Source organism: Lepidochelys olivacea (assembly GCF_965140295.1).
Source record: "Lepidochelys olivacea isolate rLepOli2 genome assembly, chromosome: 1".
Taxonomy (NCBI): domain Eukaryota; kingdom Metazoa; phylum Chordata; order Testudines; family Cheloniidae; genus Lepidochelys; species Lepidochelys olivacea.
In genome coordinates, this window is record NC_140411.1 from 258,415,055 (window position 1) to 258,441,872 (window position 26,818).

General features: G+C 46.0%; 1 protein-coding gene across 5 annotated transcripts; it reads right to left on the reverse strand.

Moving 5' to 3' along the window:
• Positions 1-26,818, reverse strand: IFT27 (intraflagellar transport 27). 5 transcript variants are annotated; one of them, XM_084620942.1, is made up of 8 exons: positions 26,141-26,476; positions 25,590-25,707; positions 20,656-20,735; positions 19,298-19,357; positions 17,897-17,956; positions 17,129-17,246; positions 16,698-16,807; positions 1-2,743 (listed from the first exon to the last, which is right to left on the reverse strand). In XM_084620942.1, exons 2-8 carry the CDS (start codon positions 25,621-25,623, stop codon positions 2,690-2,692), a joined length of 516 nt encoding a protein of 171 aa, XP_084477068.1. In that variant the 5' UTR covers positions 25,624-25,707; positions 26,141-26,476; the 3' UTR covers positions 1-2,689. The 5 variants fall into 5 exon arrangements, with proteins under 5 accessions (XP_084477068.1, XP_084477066.1, XP_084477067.1 ...); XM_084620940.1 differs by lacking the exons at positions 1-2,743; positions 26,141-26,476 and adding exons at positions 16,225-16,510; positions 26,670-26,818; XM_084620941.1 differs by lacking the exons at positions 1-2,743; positions 26,141-26,476 and adding exons at positions 16,225-16,510; positions 26,485-26,507.

Sequence of the window (26,818 nt, forward strand, 5' to 3'; positions counted from 1 at the left end):
TACAGAGAATCATTTTAATACAAAAATGCATTACAGAATAACAACAGTTGCAGATTTTTATAACAGAGCTACAATAAGATACTACTATATGCTTTAAACAGAACTATGCAATACAACTACAGATCAATGGGAGAGACAGTAATAGGCTATGGGAGAAAAAGGAGATCTGAATGCTATTTGAAATGAAATGGAGTGATAAAACAGAAAGATATAGGAAATCTGTCTAAGGTGGCAAAAGCAGAAGACAAGAAGGTTCTTGCACCAGAAGTGATGTGATTTGGGGAGGAGAGAGAAAGAGACCGTACTAGGTCAGTGAAGGATGTGGGGAAGGTGTAAAGAAAGAGACCAAGTGCATGAAGTGGGCTGAAGCAAGTTCACAGGAGAACATTAAAAGCAGACAGGGCAACTCTGAATTAGATTATGAAAGGGATGAGGAGGTGTTTGAGGACTGGGTGATCCAGTGGAGCTTTTTGGTAGGTGTGAGAAGGCAGACAGTGATATTCTGCATATGCTGGAATCGAAGGATCCAGGGAAGTCATAGAGGGAGGAGTTGCCAGAGCCAAAGTTGAGAGGAGATGTAAACATGGAGTAGTGATGGAGCTGAGGCAGTTGTATTCATAGGCAATGTGGAGATGGTAGTAGGCAGCAGCACAGATATAGGAGATGTGGGAAAAGGAGAATTCAGAGTCATGCATGATGCCAAGTGGACAGCGGAGACAAGAGGGAGATCTGAGTTGTGGAAGGGGATGAGTCCTTAAGAGGGCTCCTTTTATCCAAAAGATGCACTTCAGTCTGAGATATTTAGCTGGAGGTCAGGAAAAAAGCCATAAAAGGATATGGGTGAGACAAGCAGAGAGGCTAAACAGAGCAGTCATTAATGGTATCAAAAGCTATCTACAATCCATAAGTAACAACACTTCATTAATGTCTTTCATCTGAAGATCCCACAGTATTTTACAACCATCAGTCTCACAACATCTAAATGAGGTTGGGATTGTTATACACATTTTACAAATGAGTGAGCTGAGGAAAGAAAAGTTAAGTGTGCTTTTGCCAAGACCACACTGTGAATCACTGATACAGCTGGGAGAACCCAAGAGTCCTGACTCCCAGCCTCCTTGTCTAACCATAAAAGTGACTGAAGTGATTTAAGATTAAACATACGTATAAAAGGCCAAATTTGTCTGTAGTGTAACTCCATGGGCCAATATGACTTGGAGGAAGAAGGTGGGTAGGAAAGAGGTCAAGAATTAAAACTTGTAGGACTCCATAGAGGAGTGATATTGGTGCAGAAGAAGAGCTATCTCCAGAGGCAGAGGAAAAGGTAATTTGTTCGGAAGGAGTGGAACCATGACAGAGGCAACTAGGTATCTGAGCAAAGGAAGGTGGAGTTGATAACACACTCTCTCACTAGGTTTCCATATGGCATCCATCACCATAGTATCTAAGTACCCCACACACGTTAATGCATTTATGCTCGTCCCACTCTCATAAAGTATTATTATCCACATTTTGCAGATAGGGGACTGAGGTATAGAGAGATCAGGAGCCTGATGCAAAGCCCATTGAAGTCTATGGGAGTCTTTCCATTGATTTCAGTGGGATTTGGATGAGGTTCTAAGTGACTAGCTCAAGGTCACACAGGAAGTCTGTGGCAGAGCTGGAATTGAAACTAGGAGCATGTCTACACTAGAAATGCTACAGTGGCACAGCTGCAGTGCTGTAGCTGCTCTGTAGTGTAGACAGTGACAGAAAGGGTTCTTCTGTTGCTGTTGTAAATTCATTGGAATTCTTCTGTCAACCTCACAGTGTCTACCCCGGGGCTTAGGTTGACTTAATTACATTGCAGGGCATGAAATTTTTCACAGCTCTGAGCAATGTAGGTAAGACGTGCTAACTTTGTTGTGCAGACCAGCCGTCAATTTCCTGAATCCCAACTTCCATGCTTCAACTCCAAGACCATCCTTGCTCTCCAAAGTTTAAGTGGGGTCTCACTGATCTGTGATTTTAGGATTCTATTCTCTGTTTGTTCTACCAGATCAAAGAACAAAATAAATCTCCAAGGAAAGGATGAGTACTATGGTGCACAAACAGCACCTAGGGCTTCTGGATGGGATAAGGGCCGTATTGTCTTCCTCCCTTTATCTAATCACCTCCTCCCTCTCATCTTTGCCCTCATTTCACCTCCCTTGTCCTCTCCTAGTCATTGTCCCTCTTCTCCATGACCGTTACAGCTTGAATTTTTTGCCTCCACCTGATTCTTTCCAGTCAACCCTGCCCTGTCCTGTCCTGTCTTTTCCCAGAGTAAGAGGGGAATTCAGTCTCCAAGTTAAATTAATACTGGCATCCCCCCCCCAACACACACACACAAATACATGCAAACACACACATCATTCTCCACTTTTCTTGGGATGAGATTTAAAAAAAAACCAGGCGGTCTAAATGGTCCCTCGGTCCAGGAATTTCCCGAAGTGCACACACACTGCTCCCCAAATAGACCTTTCTGTGTTGCATTCATTCTAACCCCTTTTTAATCACATGCTGCTAAATGTCACCTCTTGGGCCTTGTGGGTGGATTTCTTCCACCAGAGAAATACTATCCCTCCTTTGGGTGAGACAGGCAGCAGAGATGGACACGGTTTCTATAGCAAATTCTCCACAGAGCTGGCTTTCTGGGATGTGAACTGTTTTACCTCTGTCCCTCTTTCCATGCTGTGGTGGGTTTTGTATGTTCAGCAACTGCCTGATCAATAGGAATAGGAAAGAAATCAATGCATGTAACCCATTAGCTCTAACAGAGGGCAGGCTGCTGCTAAGTCACTCCAGCCAGAATTACTAAAGTATCCTTACCGAGGCTAACACAGATTTATTGGATGGGACTCGCAAAGAAAATCGGGGAGAACACTTTCCTCACTCCCACCAGCACATTTAACCCTTCACACACTGTTGCACAAACAGAGCACATGCCACGAACCCCATACACATCTAATCCTCCTTATGCTTCCCCTTAGTACCCAGCTTTGCACACCTCCCTGCACAACCCCCATCTGCCTACTCTTTCACACCGATACATGTACCTAATCCCTCCACCCACATACAGACCAATACCCCACAGAAATCCACCTGTCATAGCCACTCCTGGCCCCTACCCTTCTGACCAAATCCTCCATAAACACCTGCCCTTCCCCACACATCCACCCACAAGCACACAGACACATGCAACCCTGGCATCAAATTCCAGAACCAGGTGTCATGCCGAATGGCTTGGGGAGGCCGCACACAAGGATGAGCTAATGTCTGAATTGCAAAGCTAGAAACAGCAAAGAAGGAAAAGCCATTTGCCCATTGTCGGCAGAGGGTTTGTGAATGGGATGTAGAATTATTCTGTGGTCAGGAACTGCTTTGAGTAGAAGGCACAAGGATGGGACCTCACTGGGGGAGCAGTGTATATGCACGTAAGGCTAGAACTGAACAACATTCAGAGACAGGCGGCCTCATTCCCACTGAAGCCATTGCCAAAACTCCCATTAATTACAATGAGAACATTCTCTAGCCCTGGATTCTGTTCACACTTCAGGAGGAGGGCTGGTCCCTTCAGGTCAGATTTAGGGTCCACTGGTGAGCTAATGATTTCACAGGAAAAAATATGTGAAACTCCAGTAGGGAAATACATTGCAGGAGTGGACTGGCTGATAAGGAAACACGGTCCCTGTTTTCATGCAAATAAACCAGTAATCAAGAGGAAGAGAGAAAAACAGAGAATACGAGTGAGGAGAGAGGGAGAGAAATCTAATTGTACCTAAATGGAAGGATTTTGAAAGGCTTCCTGGCAGCATAAGCAGGAAAATGAATGGCAAGGGAAAGTGAGGCCTACAATGGGGATTATTCACTCTGACATTGATCAATATTTATTGGTAGCAGACCTTCTCCCTGTGTACATGGCAGAGAAGAACAGGTTAAAGAATATTTAGATAAGTTAGAGTTATCTAAGTCAGCAGGGCAAGATGAAATTCATACTAGGGTACTTAAGGAACAAATCATGTCCATTGAAGGTTGGACAAGGAGTAACGGGTTTAATCTGCAGCAAGGGAGATTTAGGCTAGATATTATGAAAAACTTTCTAACTATAAGGGTTGCTAAGCTCTGGAACAGGCTTCCAAAGGAGGTTGTGGACTCCCCACCATTGGAAACTTTTAAAAACAAGCTGGACAAACACCTGTCAGCAATGGTCTAGGTTTACTTGGTCCTGCCACAGTGCAGGGGGCAGGACCAGATGACTTTTCAAGGTCCTTTCCAGCCCTACACTTCTATGATTATATTATAGTAGTGCAGAAAAAGCCCCTGTGCGGCCTCACCCTTTTCACTTTCATCTGCCAAAGCCACAGTCCACTGTTAACACAAGCACCCTCCATTTGATCCTCTACAGAAGCATCATAGAAACTTCATCAGCTGAATCTCATAAGGAACAGATTTACTTTCCCAGTGCAGCCACTGGAAATGATGCAGGCCTCTCTGCCACAGGCCACCCACATGTTCCTCTCTCCCCTTTAGGCCATCCTCAGCCCTCTTGCCACAAAAGACTGGCTAGTTTCGGGATCGGCAATGACATACAGATCCTCTCACTTCTCTAACATCCAGCTGTGCGAGTCAGAGCTAATGATGAAGACAGGAAATTTTCTAAGAAATGTTATGGGCAAATCAAAACTTCTGTCACAGTGCAAGATCCAAAGGGGGAAAGCAGCTGACCCTTTGGAATTCATTAGTAAGAGCACGTCTGACATTGCAGAGGAACAAATCTAGAGAAATATACGACCTAAAGACTATTTAGGAACTTTGTGAGTACAGGAGCTCAGAGGGGTCAAACATATAGAAGCTCAAATCATAATGGGTGAAGCCCTGGCTCCTTTGAAATCAATGGGAGTTTTGCCATCTGTAGATACACAGCTGCTGTAGGCAACCCTGAAAATATTTCATATGACACAATCCTGTATTACAAATTTTAGGAACCATAAAGTGAACCCATATAGAAGAACTTTGCTAAACATGTCAGACTAAGCATGTCAGACACCACAGAGGCACTCAGACACCATGGTGATGGGCATAGTATAAGAACCTGTCATAGACAGAAGTCATAGATAGGCTAGGACTATTATTCTGTTCTTCAGGAATGAAGACCAAGATATTTTTTTTAAAAAAACCTGCTTAATCTCTTAACTTCATATTTAGGCACCTAATAAGTGGACTGATTTTCAAATGCACTGAGCAGACAGCGGCTCCAACTGTCTTTACAGAAAACTACAGAAACTCAGCACCTCTGGAAATCTGGCTACTTATTTAGGTGCCTAAATATTGATTTATAAGCTTAACTTTAAGATCCTATTTTTAAAAAATCTTAGTAGAAATTAAGCTAGGATTTCAGAGGCTATGATTTGGGTGTATAATCAAGGGCTATTATTATCTATCATCTACTGTACACTATGATGATGTGTGTTAATGTGGCCCTGTGTAGTATCTGGGAGCTGTCTGGAGGGAGAGAGGCATCTGTTCACACATATTGTGGCAAATCTGTGGCCAGCTAGGTCACTTCACAGTTGTCACTATGCTACACACCATGGCAGCTCAGGATTTCATGGTATCACCAGGGACAGAATTTGGTCCTTCTGCTCCAAAATTCCAGGCTCTTGCCACTTGACCTAAAGGAGAATCTCCACTAGCTGTTTTGGTCTTTGACACACAGTTGGACAGTTCTGATTCCAGCTAGCAAAAGGCAGCTTGAACACACATCCTAGCCATTTCATTGCAATATCAAATATGGGGGGAGGGGCTGTCTTTCTCCTCTGAGTGTCATTAACTAGTTTACTCTGCTTGTGGATTATTTGCTGCCATTTCTTTTGAGACAACCATCAGGCAGCACGGCTGAGGACATTAGGGAGGGGTCTGCCAGCAATGCCTCTGACCTCCATACTCAGAGCACAGGACAAGGAGCTGAACAGAAGAAGCAGGATTAGAACCAGCTGCCTGGAATTTCAGGAAATTCCCATAAACTCTCTGAGCTGGAGAGATACCTGGGAGAGGAGTAGCCAATTGCGCAGGGTCAGAGTCTCATCCTACTCACTATTAGTTGCATTCTTGGATGATATGGCTCTTGCCTGCTCATGTGCACTTGTGTGTCTGATCCATCCACCATTTGGGTAAAACTCTTCAGTTGCCATCTTTCCAGTATCTAGCCCAAAGTTACAAGCCACTCCTCTTTTACACAGACCACTGGGACTCTTGTCTGCAACTGACCTATATTAGTCTAAAGCTCCATTTGCTCTGGCCTGAACTCCCCTCTCTTCCCCCACCCAGCACACATGCTGCCCCTCCCCCCAAACACCTTTATACATCCAAGGACATTGCTAAAATAAAATGATCACAACCTGGCCCTCCGGGAACTTCAGTTTTACAGTTTGCCCTGCTCTGATGCTGATAGAATTCACAACCTAGTTCAAGAGAGACAGCCAGAGAGTGAGAGAAAGGAGGCAGACAGCCAGGGACAGAAAGGGATAAAGGGGCTAAGGAGAGAAAACAAGACTTGAAACAGTGTAACCAGAAGAAGTAAGATGAAGCAAAAAGAGAAAGACCTATAATCTGGGAGAGAGAGAGTCTGGAACACAGAGAAGAAGGGACAGGGAAGATGAGAGGCTGAGAGAAATCTAGAAGATAAGAAAGTCGTAGAGAAAGAAAGAGACTGAAAAAAGAGAGGAAAAAAGAACAGAAAAGAGGTGATGTAGCCAAAAGAACAACGGGACAGTTGGAGTCAGATGGAGAAAGAGGGGAAAGATGGTTGCTAAAAGACCAGGAAAAAAAGAAAATGAAGATGGTGGCCATGGGCTCAGACCGGGTTGGGAGAAGAGAGGGTGCATGTCCCACCTGAGAACCCACACTGGAAGAACAGGGTGAGAAAAAACCAACACAACCATACTTGTTCTGTCATTTTAAACTCATTCAAACAACCCACCAGAAACAACTAGTCAACAGCTTGCAGTGTAATGCTCTAGGGCATCCTGAACCCTAATAAAGGGAAAGCGCTCTGTGCTAATGCCCAGGGAATGTTTACTTTTCTCTGCATCCTCAGGACTGGGAACACCTTTCTCTGTCTTGTCAGTTCACCCTAACCTAGCCTGAGTGCTCCTTGCTAGTACCAGGGGGACATTGCCAGTCTCCGAACTCTGCCCTGCAGTCTCCTCTCCCAGTGTGTGGTAAGGGAACCTCAAACCCCCACACATGGAAGAGCTCACACACTATTAGTCTCTCTTGTTCTTATATACGCCTAGGACCAGTAACCCCTCCCCACCACACATCCCCCCACCCCCACTTTCGCCCACAGAGCCTGTTGAAGATATCATCCGCCATTCAGATGGATGTCTCCTCCTCTCTTGCCACCTCTCTCTCCTCGCTCACTTGCTCCTTCTCACAGCCCCTCTCCCTTCCACTCACACAATATCTTTGTCACACTGTGTATCCATCTCCATCCATCCAGTCATCTATGGCCTTTCTAACGCACTCATTACTGTAGTCTCTCTCCCCACATTCTCTCCTTCATGCAGTCCATCTCTCTCCCTGCTCACAACTGCCAAATTTGCCTCTCTCTCTCCTTCACAGCTCTCTCTCTCTCCCTCCTCCAGCCAGTCCTTCTCTCTTTCCCACACACAGTGCATCTGTCTGTCTCTCCCTCCATCAGTTAATTTCTCTTCCTCGCTCCCACACACTGCCCATCTGTCTGTCCCTCCTTCACATGGTTCATCTCTCTCACCCTCACACACTGGCCCATCTCTGTCTCTCTCTCCCACCTCCACACAGTCCATCTCTCTGTGTCTCCTACACACCCAGGCCCATGCTCTCTCTCTCCCCTACTGAGAGGAGGCAGCGGCAAAGAATTTGCTGCTGACCGTTGCATTGCTAGGAGGCAAACACATGGCCGGCCTTGTGCAGGCCAGTTTCCGCCTGAGTGCCCCAAGTCACATATCCCCAGCATCATCTCCAGCACTGAGAAAACAGATGGTATAATAAACGAGTGCAGTCTGATGGGGGGGCAAAGGGGTGCCTGCCTGGAACCCCCCCCCAGACAGATACACACCAAGCTCAGGCACTGTCCTGATACCAGCCCAGTTTCCTGCCAGACCATAGAGCCAACCAATGCTTGAACTCTGTGCTGGGCCCCAGGTGGACAGCGGCAGGCATGCATGCCAAGGGATAGGATGTGAAGTGCTTCTTCCGGGCTGTGGCTTTAGACTCCAGAAAGATGGGTGTTAGGTAGGTGCAGGAGGTGCAGCACGGGGGTGCAGGGCACAGGCAGCATGCCAGAGGTATGTTGGGACAGCCTCAGCGGCACAAAGGTGAGTGGGAATTGTGGGCAATGCTATGGGAGATGTTGGGAGGCAGCTAGATACTGAAGCATATATAACTGCCTGATGTCCGGCAGCTTCCTCTTCAGCCACGTGCTCTGCCCCGTCTCTCCTGCAAGCTCCTGTCACTTCTGCTTAGCAGTGTCTCCTATCTCGGTAAATAGTAAAAACGACACCACTAGGCAGACTCGGGTGACAGGGTCGTCAGCAGTAGCCGTGACTCAATCCTTGCCCAAGAGAAACATCCTGAGGGTTTCAGTGGGTGGGCAGATCACAATGGATGAAAGGGCTTATTTATTCCTTTGAGTTTAGGGCTCTTCTGTGAGTCATAGCACCACGCATAGCACAGTTCTCCACCCCAAGTACCTCCACACAGATCTGAGTCCCACCCATGATGCTGGCTACAGTCCCCTGAATTCCACGGGTACCCAGCCCCAAGATCCCCATGCCGACCCATGGCCAACCTTGTTTCAGTCCACACTCCTTCTGTCCCAACAACCCATACATTTTCCTCAAGCCCAGCATAGTCACACTGACCTCAGCCTGAGTATCTTCATGTGAACATCAGCTATGAAACCCACCATCCCAACACCTCAAGGCTATCTCCTCCAGACCCCATGTTCTGACATCCCCATCAGCTGGCTTTGAGCGTGATGCCCTCCAAACAGCCCCTGAGCCCCATTACTCCCAGCTACAAAATGCTTAGGTTGAAACCCCCCCACCCCCACAAAAACAAGTCCTAGTAACATTGCACCAAGTCCACATGAAACTGATTAAATACAAAAAAGAGGAGTCAGTGATGCTTCGCTTAGACTTAAAAGACCAAACAACTGAAGCACACACAATAAAATACGTCTTTCACAGGAAGAGCTGGGTGAATTATTTATGGCAAGTAATTTGCTCATTTAATTTAGCCATTTTTTCTGTTTGCAGAATGTCTATGTGGAGATTGCAATTTTCTTGAATTTGTCAATAGTTGTTGAGTTCTTTTGCTGCATGACTTGATTGTGAACAGTCTTTGCTGAGTATGCAACACAAAATTCAGGATGTTTGGGTTAGTTGTGATTGGTGACGAGTCATGTGGTTTTGTTTCGGCTCTCTGAATGGATGAACGTAACTTCTATATTCAGGTTGCTGGGGCAAATAATTCACACATGAATTTACAATTTGCTTTCTGCAAGTGTTTGCACGACTGGATCACTGAAATCTTTGGGGAAAGAAAAATACAGTAGGGCTGCAGATGTGGCCAGAGATAACCGATGTTTTAATTCACACAAATATTTGCGGAAAATATTTTTAGGTATCTGTCCAGCTTTATCCAGGGACCTTGTATACTACGACAATGATTTCAATCCACCTCTCCAACAAAGCTACACTGACTCTCACCAGAGTGTCCTCAGCCCCTACCGGTGTACACTTTCCAGCTCCAGGTCCCCAGCATCCTATCCTCCATGCTTTGCTCCCTCGATCCTGGTACCACTGCCTGTAGCTCCAACTTCCCCATGTTGACCCTACTCTTGTTATCCCAGACCCACATTATTGTTCTTGATATGACTCAGGCCTACATCCTTGAGACTACATGCATCGGCTCAGCCCCACATCACCACCATAGTTCCAACACCGCCACGCTGACCCTTCATGGCCACCCCTTGCTCTGACCCTGGCACTGACATCTTGAGCCCAACCTGTCACTGCCATATCCTTTGCAGCTATGACATCCCCAAACAGACCCTGTTCCAGACATCTCAATCTTGAGCGTACCCTTGTTGAGCCTGACTCCAACATCAAAACCCCAAACCTCTGTCCTGTTTCCTGAAGCTCTCCCTCTTGCCAGGATGGAGGTTGGTCATTCCTTCTTCCATTCTGTTCTCCACAGTAAACTCCATGAACTGGGCAAATATTGGTATTTCCCCATGTCTCCTTCCACTCAATTCCTCTGGTGCCCTCAATGAGGTGGGACAGAGATTCACTCCTTCTTGCATATTCTCCTTCCCCTTTGCTCTTGCAATTCCCCTGGTTGTCTGAGACACAGAAGTTGATCTCTCCTCTGCATATTCTCCTCTGCCCACTCCTTCAGTGCCCCTTGCTGGCTGGGACAGGCATTGGGTATTTTTCCAGTACTCATGCAGAGAGATTACAGGCTCCACATTTCTCCAGTTGATGCATGTCTGGCTGGAGGGAACCTCATCAAATTGACCCCATCCCCGACCCCAGCCTGACACGCAAGGTCTGTCACATTTCCCCTATAAACATTGTCAGATTTGGATTTTATCTCAGAGACCAGGGAAAAGAGCAAATCCAGGCTTCACTGACAAATCGCTCCAGGGGAGGAGTTATGTGAGGCTGTGACAGAACAAGAGAAACTCCCCCAAGGGGAAAAAAAAAACAACTCCAAGTCAGAATGAGAAGAGCCAGTGTCTGTGAACGTTACATTGCAGCAACTCCAGCAGAGCCAGGACTAGGCTGCCAGCACTTAGCCAGGGGCCATCCCGCCAGGGGAATACACCTTGGACGGAGCTACACCCTTGGGCTTTCAGGGCAGCCTGGCTGGGAATCAGGACTCGATGACCCCCTGAAGAGCATTTATTGGAAAGGACCGGGAAACCTTAACTGCGACGGAGCAGCTTCCCCCCACCCTCTTGTTGTTCTAGGTCAAGAACCATGAGCCAGTGGCCAAGAGGACAGGACTCTTAAGACAAGATGACAACAGTAGGAGGAAACAACATTCTGACTGTGGAGGGAAGATGGGCCCTCAGTGTAAAGGGGAGGATGGGCCTGTGAACACAGCCCTTTAACAGCTCCTCCTCAGCCCTCCACCTCAGTTCTGAAACTTCTGGCACTCCCTAAGTACATAACAGCACAGCCCCAGGACCCTGTGCCTGGTTAGCCTGGAGTGCAGTCCACCAGATGGAAAAACTACTTGATCAGAACCGGCATAGTTGGCAGCTATCCATTAAGAGAGACAGGCAAGGAATCGGATATCTGCTCAGGTTGTGGGAGAGGTGACTGACAGTGCAGGGGGAGCGGAGTCCCCAGGACTGACAGTGGGAAGAATGGAAATGTCTCTCTGCTATCAGTAAGGGACTCATCACAATGGAGGTCCAAGCACAGAGGGACAGGAAGGCAGAATGGCAACTGGAAGCAATTCTCACCTGAATGTTTTAGGTGTGGTGCCGAAAGCAGAGCCCTCAGCCTTGAGCAAAAGACAGAAAGCCAAAGCTGCACAGAGACTAGAAATGCAGTGTTTCTCCCTGTTGTCAGCATCTGCATCAGGCTCGGGGTTTCTCTTGAGAGACAGTTCCTAATTGGGATGGATTATACATTTCTTGCTGGAGCCTGCCCAGCGCCCAGTTTAATTCCTATTTTACAGCTTAGCCCTTTTTGTACTCCCCGAACACAGTAACCTCTCCCTTTCCCTATTCCTTTCAACCTCAACAACATTGTGCCTTCTGCCATTCTTGTCTCCAGGGTCGATCCTGCCCAAGATATGAATTGTACAAAGGAACCTTACCCAAAGGAGTCAATGGACATAAAAGATCAAATCTATCCCTTGATGTCAGTGAAGTTATACTAGGATGAATTTGGGCCAAATAGTATATTAATGTGATATAATTTATCTACAAGATGTCCTTTCTGAATGCTTGAGACTCCCAGATTAATTAATGTCTTGAAGAATCTGCTCTGACCTCCCTGTTTCAGGGTGTTCAACCATTTATTACAGAGCAGCAGGGACTGTTCCATTGTTGAGCTTGAACGCAAACTTCTCATTGTAAGCTCAGTTTTTACATTCCCACTAGCTTCTGCAAGAGAAGCTGATCTTCCTGAAATTTTACATGCTGCAGCTTATTCCAGAGTAGAATGTTTCTGGGAAGTTTGGTGAAAAATCAGGAGTTTTAACATTTTTCAATTTTACTGGAAGTTCACGTTTGAAAATGTGTGCAACCATTTTCGGCTCATCTCTCCAAAATGGTTTGGTCTAAAAACTCCAGATTTTTCTTTCATTAACCTTGCTGAGAAGCAATACCACTTGGTTTTCTGGGGAAATGACAAAGACAGATGACAAACAACCTGTGATATTTCATACTAAGGTGAGCAGCGAAAGAGCTAACGAGGGGCTCAGTGAAACAGGGTTATGAAAATGAGCCACTGGGAAGCTGAGAGGGGAGATTGAAGAAAAAGAAGTGCTTGCTCAGCCATGCAAGCAGATAGGAAAAAGGAGACTGAAGGATTATGTACTGTTGAAGGGAACTTGGTACATTCAGGACTATTTGATTTTTACCCTGAAGAATTTCTAGCTGTCCTGGTTTGGCTGGGACTGTCCTGGGCTTTCACAATCCACTCTGGGAACGGAGTCCTGCACAGTTGGAGGAAGCGGTAGAGTTGCAGGGAGACAGCAAGGTTTCTTGCTCAGCAGGCATTTCTCTGTTGCTCTGCTCACTGCTCTCCCCTCTGAACGCAAGCCACGGAACTGCGACAGGAGCACAAAACCCAAAGGAAGAGGTGACGGCAGGTCAATCCTCCAAAGGGAGGAATGTAGGTTTGACCGTGATCACAGAAAGCGTGAGGAAACCAATATGGGCCCCAGACTCTTTCCTCACACATCCCATGCACCCAGCTGCTCCAGGCTCCCCCCATAGCTCACCTAGCTACCCCAAGCGCCCTTATGCACAGACATACTGAGCATCCACAGCCTCCCTGCCACAACAAACTCTCAAACCACCTAGCTCTCAGGCACCCCTTCTCCACGCCAATACCAACCTCCCCAACTGGGCCATGTTTACACTAGGGAAACAAGCTGACATGTTTTAAAATACTAGAGCAGACAGGATATAATGCCTTTGAAACGCATTAGCTGAATATAGTCAAACCAAAGTTCCTCCCTTTGGAGGACCATGACCAGCAAACATTTTAAAAGACATTAAATCATGTCTACACGAGTGCTCAAAATGTGTGTTGAAGCAGGTTAGGCACCATGTTTTAAACACAACCTGTTTTCTTCCTCTAGACAGGGCCTGTGGGAAGAGGAAAAGGAGCAGCAGATAAATCCCTACAGCTAGCTAGTTAGACTACACATTTGCACTCTCAGGCAATACATCTTTCCCTGAATGGGATACATTTTTCTTCACTAACTTGTAAGAAGCAGCTACCTTATAAATCACCAATCAGCACCGTAAGCATTCTTCTAATTAGATTCTCCGGCTTTTGCTTTCATTCAGTGAAAAACATTCACCCATCTCCATTTTACAGACTGTTTATTAAGAGCTATTTGCAGTGGTGTTGTAGCTGTGTTGGTCCCAGGATATTAGAGAGACAAGGTAAGTGAGGTAATATCTTTTCTTGGACCAACTTGTGTTGGTCAGAGAGACAAACTTTTGAGCTTACACAGAGCTCTTCTTCAGTCATTAAGAGCTATGGCAGGTTTTTCTGGGGCAGACAGAAAGTCGTTCCCAGATAAAAATCACATGGGTTTCCCCTTATCTCCCATCCCCAAGGTATTAATCCTCCACAGATCATGCCACAGGTGGCAAAGACACACTTGGCAAAATATTTTAAATATGAAAAGATCCATCATGTAACAGAAGCATGTTACTAGTAAAACTGTAGGAGGAGCCATGAAATCAAAGTGAGCTTTTAGTTCTAAAGTTCTTTGACTAACTCAGCACAGTACTAAAAATAATTATATCTTATTCACAGCAGCTGGAGGTGGCTGGCTCCTGCCTCCACAACTCCTACTTAGATGCATTACATCCAACCCACCAAGAGCAGAGATTCCTGGAAAGCTTGTCTCAGAGAAATGACTCAGTGCACACCCCAGAAAAATCAGCACCCCTTAGCCAAGGGAAGATGTTGTGACCTTGGAAGCAGACAAGAATCTCTGCAATTGACCCTCTTCTGGAAGAAAAGAACTACATCCTACCTTGAATTGCACAGATGTTTTGCCTAACTGCAGTGCATTTCCTTGCACTGGAGACCTGAAAGGGTTCTCACACATGCTGTATCAGTATTATATCAGAGACAAGAATTCTACCTAGAGATGTTGCGCCTCCCCACACCAAAGTTAAGGAAAAGTTAGCATATGTGACTCCATTTTGGTTTGGGGCCCACCATTGTCTAAAAGCAAGCACATCATGCACCAAGAGGAGTGTTCCTTAGATACTGCATTCCTGTGAAAACCCTCCCCCTTGTTTCCAGCCTGTCTCGACTCCTGGTTTCTGATCTTTGTCTGTTCCTAACTCCCTGCCTCCTGGCCTTGATGTGAGCCTCCCATCCTGATAAGAAAGGCTACTGATGCATTGCTTTAGGACCATGTAATGTAATTGAAGTAATGGTCTAGCACAGGGAATGTATCTAGCAGTGATAGGTGGTAGATAAGGCAAGGGTTTGTCTATTGGCTAAGGTTTCTGATGCACAAGGGCAACATGCTTTGCTAAAAGGTATATAATCTTTGTATAACCTGCATGCGGGGTCCCCTCCTGATTAGCGGGGGCACCACACTCGAGCGTAATAAACTTAGTATCTTTGGGAACTCTGCAGTTGTGGACTTTGTTCATGTGCCTCAGCCTAGACTCGAACTGTGCGTGATCTATCGGGTATAATTCGCAGCAGTTCCTGTGCGTGACCTATCGGGTATAATTCGTAACACCAAACCTCAACCTGGACAAGTCGCTCTGCTGACTCTCAATAGTTTAGAGCCAGGCGGCCTCTTTCTCCTCCTGTGTCCTGTTTGCACTAGTGATACCAGAACCAAGTGATCAGCTAGGAAATGCGAGAATGGATGGTGAAAATTGAACAACAAAATGAGGTTCTCATTTGACCAAGAGACTGGAAAACTGGACCTAGTAAGGAGGTAACGCTACTGAATTTACTTAGCAACACCCTCCACATCCCAAACACACAAAACAAAGGCAAGCCTGGGGGGAGCGGGAGAGAGAGCAGGAGAAATTATCTATTTGAAATCCTGGGTACTCCTCCTCGGGATAAAGGGCCATCCCTAGGGGGGGTGCGGGGTCCAGGGTGGAAGTGACGGATTCATCTCTTCTGGGAGTGACCGTGCCAGCCAATCACACCAAGTGCAGGGCCTGGAGTGGTTGCCCTGATTTGCCCTACCCAAGGGATGGCTCTGATCTGGGAGGTTGGAAAGGAAGATAGGAGCACAATTCTTGCTCACTACAACACAGTGGCATCTTCTTTGGCACGTCTGTGACCTGGGACCAGCAGAGGGCACTGCATTACCAAGTTATGAGAGGTACAGAGGAAAAGCTCCTGGCAGCCAGACAGCTTCTAAGAGGGAGAGAAAATGAGCCAAGTCAGAGTAAGAACTAGGCTCTGAGAAGTCAGAAACATAGATTAGGGTCACAAACTACATCAGCAGGGCAGTGGGCTCCAAACTGATGAACCTGGGAACGTAAGCCAAGCCCCAATCTGTAGGCACATCTCAGAACCATTCCTGAGTCAAGAAGAATCCCTGCAGATGTCACACTTCATGCCACAATTGCTGGACACATCTCAACAGACTCTGAGCCCAAGTCTATTCCAGCCCTGCTAGTGAATGTGCTTTCCAGGTGCAAGGCCCTCCTCAGTCCTACCCCCTTCAGATATATGTCAGTGCTGGGCTGTCCAATGTGAGACATGTCCCATTAGCCTCCCTACTCCTTCCCCATCTCAAAACCCCACCCAATCATCTGATCCGTGTTTCTAGCAGGAAACAGACGGGGCAATCTCAAAGCAGAAGGATGGCAATTTCCATTCTGTAGCTCCCAACTGTCCAACAGATTTTCATGGAGAAGAAAACCACGTCAGGAGACATGAAAGAAACACCAGGTCTCAACCTCAGAAATGCTGCCTTTCCCCATATTTATTTCTGGTTTAATTTGAATGGTCAGGAAATGGTCACAAGGGGAAAAAACAACAACCCATCTCTCACTTTCTCTCCATCTTCCAGTCTGTGGGATTCTAGGCATCAGGGTGTTTCCGGACTAAAAGAAACCCCACGGGGGCTAAGCAAGTTGCTATACCCAAGGCCCTCACACTAGTGAGTGAAAGGTTTCCACCTTCTCTCTGTAGAGACGGTGGAATGAGTTTGCCAATATGTGGAAAGGGGCTTCGATGTTCTCCATCTCCTTCTGTAAAGAGAGAAGCGACGTTGTGAAAAACGGACGGAGGAAGCATTGAACTATTTCTACTCTTAACTGCTTGATAAAAAAATCCCACATTGATACTGGGAGTGGATTAAATGATAAAGGATTGTAACAGAGCCCTCAAAAGAGAAGACACCCACTTCCACAGATGGAGAAGAGAGAAGACACTCACCACTGATGTCTCACAGTATTGCAGGCCATGGATCTCAGCCCACTCCTGTGCCCGTTTCTGCTCCACAACTCGTCGACCAATCAGGTCTGTTTTATTCCCCACTAAGACACCTACAAAAAGTGTGAAACAAAGGAAAAGAAAACAGAAATGCTGAATTGTTAGCAATAAATACCAGAAAACCTGGTGGGTGAGTTAGAAAACAGGGGAGGAAAAAAATTGGATTGCTAGACTTAAAGAAGGTGCTAGAGAGGACGGCAAGGAAATCACCTGGAATATGCTCTTCCCTGGTCTGTTCTACTCATAGACCGGGTGAGTTGGAGGAAGCCATGCCTGGCTTGGATTTAAGATAATGCTTTATGCCACATCTCAATGGGGAAAAGACGCTGCTACAAAACATGAGAATGGGTGCAAAGAATCTCACCATCTCCTACCTGGAAGGTGCATTCCAAGTGTCCGTGCCCTCAGCTTCTCCAGCCACTTGGCACAGCTGTTGAAAGACTGTTCATTGGTGACATCATACACAATACACAGGGCATTGGGCTGCTCCCACTGTACATCAAGAGAGAGATATTGTCAGCTCTAATTAAACTGATGTGGCCAATTGCCAATACATCCCCAGAGAAGACGTGTCTGTATGGGAAACACATTCCAGGACAGAAATAAAAGGAGTCTGATATAATGGAACCTCATGCTCAATTAGCTGACCCTATGCATCAAAATTAGATGATACAACTGAAAGGTCCCTAATGTAGGTGGGGACAGGGACACACTTGCTGGAATGTGAGAAGTCAAGGGAAGTTCTATGCCCCAACAGAAGGCAGAGTCTCTGTGGAACAGAAAGATCAGGCTGAAGGCAAAAATCTGATACACTAGAATTGGCAAAATGGAAGTTCCTCTAAAAACGCCCATAAAAAACCAAAAACATCCACACAGTTATCTCAGTTTAGTATTCCCATTTCTTTTTAAGAGCCAAAGGAGCTTCCTCTGGGATCCCACCTCCTTTCCTTTGGAACCGATTCCCTACAGTATTGTTCCAAGTTTCAAGATGTAAAGGAACAGGGGTCATAGGTAACCGAGAGGAATTTCTCCCACTTCCACTCAGGCCAAGGCTTGCTACATCTCCCAGACTGGGTAGCTCAGATCCTTTTCACAGCAAAAGCCCCTCTTTAGGAACAAGAGGACTACTACATGATACTTGCCAGTTTCTCTATCATCTCAGAAAACAGTTCTTTGCCCGCTGAGTCAAAAAGGAAGAGTTCCTGAAAGCAGAAAGAAGGTTTTTGCATGGAAGATCATGAAAAGGATTTGGGGGTTATAGTGGATCAGAAACAAAATATGAGCCAGCAGTGTGATGCAGTTGCAAAAAAGGCTAATATCACTCCGGGGTGTATTAACAGGAGTGCTGTTCGTAAGACATAGGAGGTAGCTGTCCCATTCTACTAGGTATGGTGAGGCCTCAGCTGGAGTACTGTGTTCAGAGAAGAGCAACAAAGATAACAGGTTTAGAAAACCTGACTATGAGGAAAGGTTAAAGAAACTGGGCATGTTTAGTCTTCAAAAAAGAAGACTGAGCGGGGACCTGATAACAGGCTTCAAATATGTTAAGGATTGTTATAAAGCAGACGGTGATCAATTGTTCTCCATGTCCACTGAAGGTAGGACAAGAAACAATGGGCTTAATCTGCAGCAAGGGAGATTTAGGTTAGATATTAGGAAAAACTTGCTTAACTACCCTTGTAGTTAGAAATAGAACAAGTTTCCAAGGGAGGATGTGGAATCCTCATCATTGGAGGTTTTTAAGAACAGGCTGGACAAATGCCTGTCAGGGATGGTCTAGATTAACATGGTCCTGCCACAGCACAGGGGACTGAACTTGATGACCTCTTGAGGTCCCACCCAGTCCTACATTTCTATGATTCTATTTGGGGAAGGGTTTGGGAGGTGTACACTAGAAGCTGTCACACTTGCTTCTTGTTCAACCACAGCAAAGTAGCCTGATGCCCCAGTGGCTAAGCTCACAACCTCCACAGTGCACCTACCCCAGAGAGCAAGTGCAAAGCAGTAGTTGGATTTCCTGCATAAACAGTGAAAAGGTCTTCCCTGCAGTGCACCAGGCCCGGTCTCCATTCCGACCTCCAACTAGATCTGTGGAACAAGAGACTGGGATGCTAACCTGAATATACCTATATCTTAATGGTAGTGCAGAGCATTAACACACAGCAGTCTGGATAGGGCCCAGTCTCCACTGTTTTGGGGAATTGGAATTATACCTGGGTATCCTACATGGCAGTGCAGGGCCCTAAGTGGATTGGTGAGAGCTTCAATTTAAGAAGTCATGTTGCTGCTGAATATGTAAACATGTATGTTTTAAAAATAAGTTTATCACTGAAAAAAAATCAGCTAGTGTGCTTAATTATTTTAATTTATTATTTGTATTATCTTAGCGCATGATCAGTGTATCAGGTTTCCAACTTAATATCCAAGTAAAGCTCTGGTGAGTCCATCCAAGAGAATAAGACATGTCAGACATCCACGTAATAGATGGACTTTGTGCTCTGAAGATCTCCTTCTGTCCCTATTTGTGACACAGCAGGGCTCACCACACTATTACTTGTCTCTGGAACAGATACAGTCTTCACCAACAGTTCCACGCCTGTCGTCTGTCAAGCAGAACCAGGAAAACATTGATCAGCAGGGATTGTAGAGGACTGTCCACTTACACACTATGCTCTAGGGTGCAGCAATCACCTTAGATCACCAGAATACCATCAAACTAAGACCGTGGAGAACCAACTTCACAATAACACTTCCTAAAGTCCTAATGACAAACTTTCTTACATGTTGCAGGCAGTATTTTTCTAGCTATGTTGGTGCTAGGATATTAGACAGACAGGGTGGGTGAGGTAATATCTTCTATTTTGGTGAGACAAACAAGCTTTTGAGCTTATACAGAGCTCTTCTTCAGGACTTCTCTCTAAACTTTCTTACAATCTTACTGTCAACCCCTAGAGACTTGCTCACATGGGGAAACGCGATGGAAAAGAACCAGCCTCTGGAGATTTACTCATATATCAGGATATTGGTTGACAACTTCAGATCTAGAGCTGGGTCAAGACTCACTGGTTCCTCTCTGCTTGGTTGCTCCAAAACATCCCTCTGAATCCTCTGCACTGACCATGTGATCCTTCACAGGTGCTTTGCTGTACCTGGCACATAGGATTAGGGGGTCCTCTTTTTATGCCTGTTCCACTTTCTCTGCCCCTCCCCCAGCCTCTTTTCCTTTTTGCCTCTTCTATTTCTATTATCCAGTTTTCCTTTTGGTCTTTATTTCAATGTATAATACATAGGACAGGACTTATTTTTCATCCTGCTTCTATACACCTATCACCATTAATGTTTTGTATATAGAAGGGCTGAAAACTGCACCCTCTTCCTCTCGGAATGATTTCTTTAGATTTCAATAGCTTGGGGCCATGGCGCATATTTTCGTGTTTGTATAGTGAAGAGCATACATTCCACACTCAGATATTCTACTTGGAGTAAGCAGCTTCTTCCTGCAGCAAACCATTTTCCCTTGGAGCTCCCTGAAAATGGGAAATTGTCTAAGACCACACTAGCTTGTGAAGATTCTGATACAGAAGGAAACTACTGCAATTAGTTTACTGTGTGTTAAACTTTGAAGCCAACTCCCTAGGTATATGGAAATCTACTATGATGTTAGTCAGCTTCTCTTTACAGCCTGGTGTCTAAGTATTTTGAAAGAAAACTCTACTAGACACCCCCTTTAATGCATCAGTGTAAAGGCCTGTCAATAGCTAAAACCAGCCCTCAATAATTCATTCTGCCTGGAGTTTCCCATTCTTCACTCATGGAGCTTTAGAGAAGTCACCCGATGGCAGATTGAGCCCGGTGTCCTCCCTCAATCCCTGTCCTGTGTGTATCATCCCACAAAGCTTACCAGTGTGTAGTTTTTCTGGAAATGAGCTCCATCATTGCAGAACATCTGGGACAAAGCACTCTTCCCTACTGCTGAGTCACCTGCATGGCCAAAGCAACTTTGTTTAGTCTTGGATGGACAATCTCATTTCCCCTCCCCTCAATCCCATTCCCACCAAATCTTCAAAAGAGCTTTTTGTTACCTGCATTTGCAATTTTACCCATTCCAGTCACAACAGGCAAGAAAGCCAGAAAAATCAATAGGACAATTGTCTAAGTTGTGAAACGAGAGTTGCTATTGCATGTGCAGAGCTGGCTTTAGGTGTCTGCAATATCCATGGCTGAGAGGCCCATAAACATAAAGGCAGACTTGCCATTTGTTCTGAAATTCACGGGTCAGCCCTGTATCCTTTCTAGCCTGGGACAATTAAAGATTCCCAAAACTACTCAGGCATATCTCAATGTGAAGACAAAAACTGTGGAATAGGAGAGGAGAAAGGTCTGGATAGACCTTCCTCTCTTAACATTACAAATCTCCCAAAATCCAAATGTGTTTGTGGGACGATCAGGTCATTCATGCTACTGGAGAATTGCAAGAGGGTGGTAGTGTTGTCCTATGAACCCTCCCCCACTTAGCAGGTGTTGCCCCTGCTGGGAGATGCTAAGCAACTCCTGCTGCAGGTGGCTTGTTAGCTCCATCCTGGACATAAGTGAAGTGAGTGTCACTCTCTCGAGTGAAATCCTGATTCATACCCATAAAAGCCGGGTGCAGGGACAGTAGGGAGATGGCTTGTGCTGCCCCTATTTTGGGAATACCAGGTGCTGGTTTGGCCCCCGAGTGTAGGTTATCCCCCTGGGCTGCCCTAATTTAGGCTCCTGCTGCAACAGTCCCTATGGGCCATAGCAGTGGCACTGAATTGCTGGATCTTAAGACTGCACAGTATACTCCCTGGAATACACTCTACAACAGGATCTCCTGTGAAGCTGGCAAAGAGCTATCCTGGTGTTCCCACAGGATATACTCATACTTTCTACCTCCTTTGTGCTGGCCTACCCAGCGCAAAGGGTCTAGAGGTCTAGGCTGAACAGCTCATAAGGAGGGATTCTAGGAAGCAACCAAGCCTGGAATTAATATTGTGTGTTGAGTTACTTTGTTAATAAAGCTGAACCCAGGAAGGGGGTAAATTTTGACCTTACCATAGTATGTACACACTGTGTTTTGAGGCAGAGTGGGAAAGCTACACATATGTCAGGAGCACGAAGAGTATTCTGGGTAGTGACTCTTGCTCAGACTCCTAGGCCAAATTTAGGCCTACAGTAAATATATTTCATACTAGTAGCTGAAAGCCTATGCTATTGCATGGGTATACTTCGTAGTCATGTGTGTAAAAAAGCTGAAAATGGAGCTCTTGTTTCATGAGCTGTGTTGCAATGAGCAAGGGTGCTATTTGTACATGTTCCCAAAGTTTGCGCTCACACCTGCTCCACCTCCTTGTTACCCCAAGTAGTTGTTATTCCCACCTTCTCTGATTAGCTGTCACATTCGGCTGCCACAGAACCTTTGGACTCCAACTTTCCACCTGGTTCTCACAGGGACCAGTACTGACTGAACCTGGTGAGATCCTGAACAAGAGCTCTCAGCCATGCTTGTAGCTGTTTCCTTTGCTTCACACTGACTCAGCAGACATTCTAGGCTTCAGAGTCACAATCTTGAAATCCTATTATATAGATAGCGGTATCCGCTTATAATAGGGCTGAATTGGGCCCACAAATTAAGATGGAAATGCTCTGTTAGCTCATGGAGTTCACTTCACAACTTCTTAAGAAGGCAGTACATGAAACAATAAAGTTTGGGAGCCGCTGATCTAGCTCATCCTTGACCAGTTCAGGATTGTTCCCTACAGTATGTTCTCTAGTGCTTTGACCAGCCTATTGTTTCCCTGGGGAGGCTAATGCATAGTTTAATAGACCATTACCTCCTTTCAGAGTGATAGCCATGTTAGTCTGTATCAGAAAAAAAAAAAAAAAGAAGAAAAAAGAAAAAAGAAGAGGAGTACTTGTGGCACCCCAGAGATTAACAAATGTATTTGGGCATAAGTTTTCATGGGCTGAAACCCACTTCATCAGATGTATGCAGTGGAAAATACAGTAGGAAGATATATATATACAGAGAGAACATGAAAAAATGGGTGTTGCCATTTTTACCTCCTTGTTTCATGACATGATGCTTCTTTACACCCTGTCCCAAACTGCAGAAAATTATTTTGTTTCCACCTCTCAGTGCAAATTCTTATCTAATTTGGTGTCTTCTTTCAGCTTGATTGCCCCATTAGTGAGACAAGGTAGGTGAGATAATAGCTTTTATTGCACCAGCTTCTGATGGTGAGAGACAAGTTTTCAAGCTTGCACAGAAGTCTTCTTCAGGACCTGAAGAAAAGCTCTGTATATGCTCCAAAGCTTGTCTCTCTCACCCTGGGCTCAGCTGACACAGTTCTTAGGAAAAAATTAAGCCTGAATTTAATGCAACTGGAAAAGTAAACTATGTACATTGATTTGTTGCTCTGCCCTTTGAGTACTAATTCTATTTCATGTATTGAAACAGGATTATTGGATAGTTTAGCAGCAGGGTTGGGAAAATAAATTGTTTTGAGAGGGTACAAAAGGAACAGAAGCTGGACCAATAAGATATTACCTCACCCATCTTGTCTCGCTAATATCCTGAGACCAACAACAACACTGCATGCCCCATTAGTGACATTCTTCTCTTCCCTTGCTCCATTCTTTCGCTGCACTCCAATCCATCATTATACTTTATTACAGTAATTTAACATTGCCTGCCTTTTTCCTTTAGTTTGGTCCTATCTTTCCACCATTGCTCCCTATGCTATTCCTAATGTTACTAATTCCTTTGGCCTCCAATACCTTCCCCATTCTTCTAAAAAAAAAAAAAAAAAAAAAAAATCAAAACACTGTTTACCACCTTCTTTAAATACACTCCCTTCACCCTGTCTAACTACTGCCCTAGCCTTAACCTTCCCCTTTTCTCTGCAATTAGCTTACACAACAATATTCTTGACCGTAAATCTTCCCTGGAAATAACAAAGGAATAACTATATGATGTCCATCATATAGTTAACCATCTCTTTCTTTCTGCTAATGAACACTCTTTTTCTCTTCTCATTCTCCTTGACCTCAGTGCAACTCTCAGCCATGTGAGCCACTCTCTCCTCCAGATGAGTAGGTACATGTGAGTTTTTTGTTCCCTCCTCTGATGTTTATGCTCCTACCTAATTGTGTTCTCTTTCCCCCTTTAATCTGTAGTGGCTCCTCTTCTGTGTTAAGATCTGCCCGCTTTGGAGGTTCCTGAAGCCAGAGGGAAGTGAGAATCTTTCCTTTTACCTAGCCCCTTTCATCATGGGCATAAATTGGGGAAACATGGGGGGTGTTGCCCCCCCTCAACCTGCAAGCCCCAGCAGGCATGGAATTTGCCCCCTCTGCACAGCCTTGTTGGCCTGGCTGGAGCTGCCCCCCCATAAAATAGAAGTGAAACTACACCTATGCCTTTCTTAGCTCTACATAAGATGTCTTGCTTCTATTATACTTGATAGCATTCAACTGTACATACTTCTCAACAGTCTGTCATGGTCAAACAAACTTGCAGCTTTACCTCAGCTTCTTTCAGATCAACTTGTGCTTCTCTTGAGCAAGAGCAACCTCCTTGGACACATCTGCCTTTCTTTTATTTGCAACTAGACTAACACCATAATTTTTTTTTCTTGTTTGTAATCATCCTTATTCCTGACATATTTTTTTCCTTCAGCACTAATAGAAATGCTCCAGCTTATTTCATGAAGCTGGTCTTGGCTCCCCGCTCTGCTTCTCTTGACCTTCCTGTCACATCATCTTTCCATTGTTGTGAAGAGAACTTTCTCTTTCATCCTGCATCTTTCTTTTTCAGTGGCTCTCCATCATATTAAATATCTCATCTGAAAACATCCTTTTCCTCATCTGTACCTCTTAGTTTGTTACTTTCTGCTTTTTATGCAATTGTATTTAACAACAGTCTAACTGAAGTACAATTGATATGAAGGCTGCTGTACAAAATGAAGCAGTGTTGTTGAGGCACTCTGATCTAGTGGACAGGGCACTGCATAGGGAGTCAGGAAATCTGGGCTCTGTTCACTGCTCTACTAGTGACCTGCCATGTGACCTTGGGCAAATCACTTCCCCTCTCTGTGCCCCATTCCACCTTATGTCTTGTCTATTGCCTTGTCTATTTAGACAGCAAGTTGTTTGGGGCACGGACTGTCTCTATTTGCATGCACAACACCTAGTGCAATGCAGTCCTTATCTCGCCTAATGGACATTTGGGCTGCTACCATAACACAAATAACAGCTAACAATAACAACATGGCGAGAGATCGGTGTAGGCTTGGCAAGCTGGTCAATTGACTGGTCAAATAACATCAATTCACTGGTTAGCTGATTGCCTAGTATTTGGCCACTGTCAACTATTTGAGCAAGAATGCCCTGCTGCAGGTGGTGGTCTAGCTTTTTCATTTGACTACTGGGGCAATTATTTATTGCATAGTTTGGAGTCAAGATAATTCAGCTGAGTAACTTGTTTTTTTCAAGTAGGTCTAAGTATCTAGGGCTCCTGGAGATCGCAGAGTCTTGCTGTCTTTCATTATCATTCTCATAAATCAGTGTTTTAAAACATTGGACCATTTTGGCCATTATTCAACCCCTCAGCTGACGCATTATTTTGGGTCAGGTGGAACAGCAAACCCCAGATGGACTCCAGCAATGCTTAATTTGTAATGAAAGAGGTGCTGGGGGTCAAGCAATTATTTTACATTTATAACTGATGTACAATTGGTATGAAGGCTGACCCCAGAGGTGCCGGGGCTCAGTCCTGGCACAAATTAAGCACTGGACTCCAGATGACAAGCTCACCTGTCAGGATGCACTTTGCAGCTAGTTTCACCATGCTCCGTGCTGCCACGAGGGGGACCGGGGACCGTTCCCGGGGGGTTATGGTGATGATGGCTGCCTCAGGGGAGGGTGCTGGAGCCTGTGGGGAAAAGAGCCTTAAACAATCACTGAAGGGCTGAGCAGGGGCGAATCAGCAGGCGGGACCACGGCAGCGGGTCCCAATGGGGCAAGGGGGGGGGTGCAGAGAGGAAGGGCAGGTCTTGGTGTGTGTGTGCCGAAGGAGGGGGTGGAGTGGGGGAAGGCAGGTCCCTGGGGGGTGCAGAGAAGGAGGGTGGGCTCCGAGGAGAGTGGGGTGCAGAAGGGGAGGCAGGTACCTGGGGGGTGCTGAGAGGGGGAGGGCGGCAGGTCCCTAGGGGATGAAGGGAGGGGAGGGCGGGCTCCCAGGGGAGTGGGGTGCAGAGAAGGAGGCCGGGGGTTGAGATGTGGGAGGCAGGTCCCTGGGGGGGGGTGCAGAAGGGGGAGGAGGGCGGGCTCCGAGGGGAGTGGGGTGCAGGGGGAAGCGCGGGCCCCACCAGCTATATGAACTCGGCCAGCGTCGCAGGCCCCGCCGCCCTGGCCCTCCCCACCAGCGCTTCCCTAGCAACGCTCCGCCCTCGCCCAGCCACCGCCTTCCGGGGGGGGGCCGCCCCCTTCTGTGACACGCGATTGGCTGGCGGCGCTGTCCATCCACCGGCCTCTCGGGCCGCTATTGACTCCCTTTCATTGGGCTCCAGCTTTTGGGAACGTGGAGACGCCGGCACTCTGAGGCCACTGGTGCAGGAATATACTTGTCTTTGGGTACGAGTCTGCCAATCAAAAGAAATGCCCCGCTCATTGCGAGGGAAAAGCGGCCTGAGGCAGGCGATGAAGTCATTACCGCTGCAGTTCTTGGTGTGTGCGCGTGCGCGCAAGCTGTTTCTACCTAGCAACTAATAACATTTACAGGACCCTCTTTTTGATTGGACAGATCACGACGGCCTGTACTATCTCGGCGGAATTATTCTATAGCGAGGGTTAGGGAAAAACGCGACGGCCAGAAAGATGCGGACTAGCAGTACTTACCAAAATGAGGCGCAACTTCCTGGCAGAGTCCTGGGGGAAAGAGCGGGGAAAAAACTACTTTAACGGCGTACACCCTTCAATACATAATGGGCTCTTCCACGCAGCTCGTTCACTCAACGCCGAGTTAACCGCGCATGCGCACGATTCTC

Coding starts and splice junctions, on each gene's coding strand:
- IFT27 (XM_084620940.1), bottom strand. CDS start 25,623: ATGGTGAAACTAGCTGCAAAGTGCATCCTGACAG. Junction 20,736..25,589: donor TGCAAAGTGCATCCTGACAG/GTGAGCTTGTCA, acceptor TTGGCCATGCAG/GTGACTCAGCAGTAGGGAAG. Junction 17,247..17,896: donor CTGAGATGATAGAGAAACTG/GCAAGTATCATG, acceptor CTTGATGTACAG/TGGGAGCAGCCCAATGCCCT.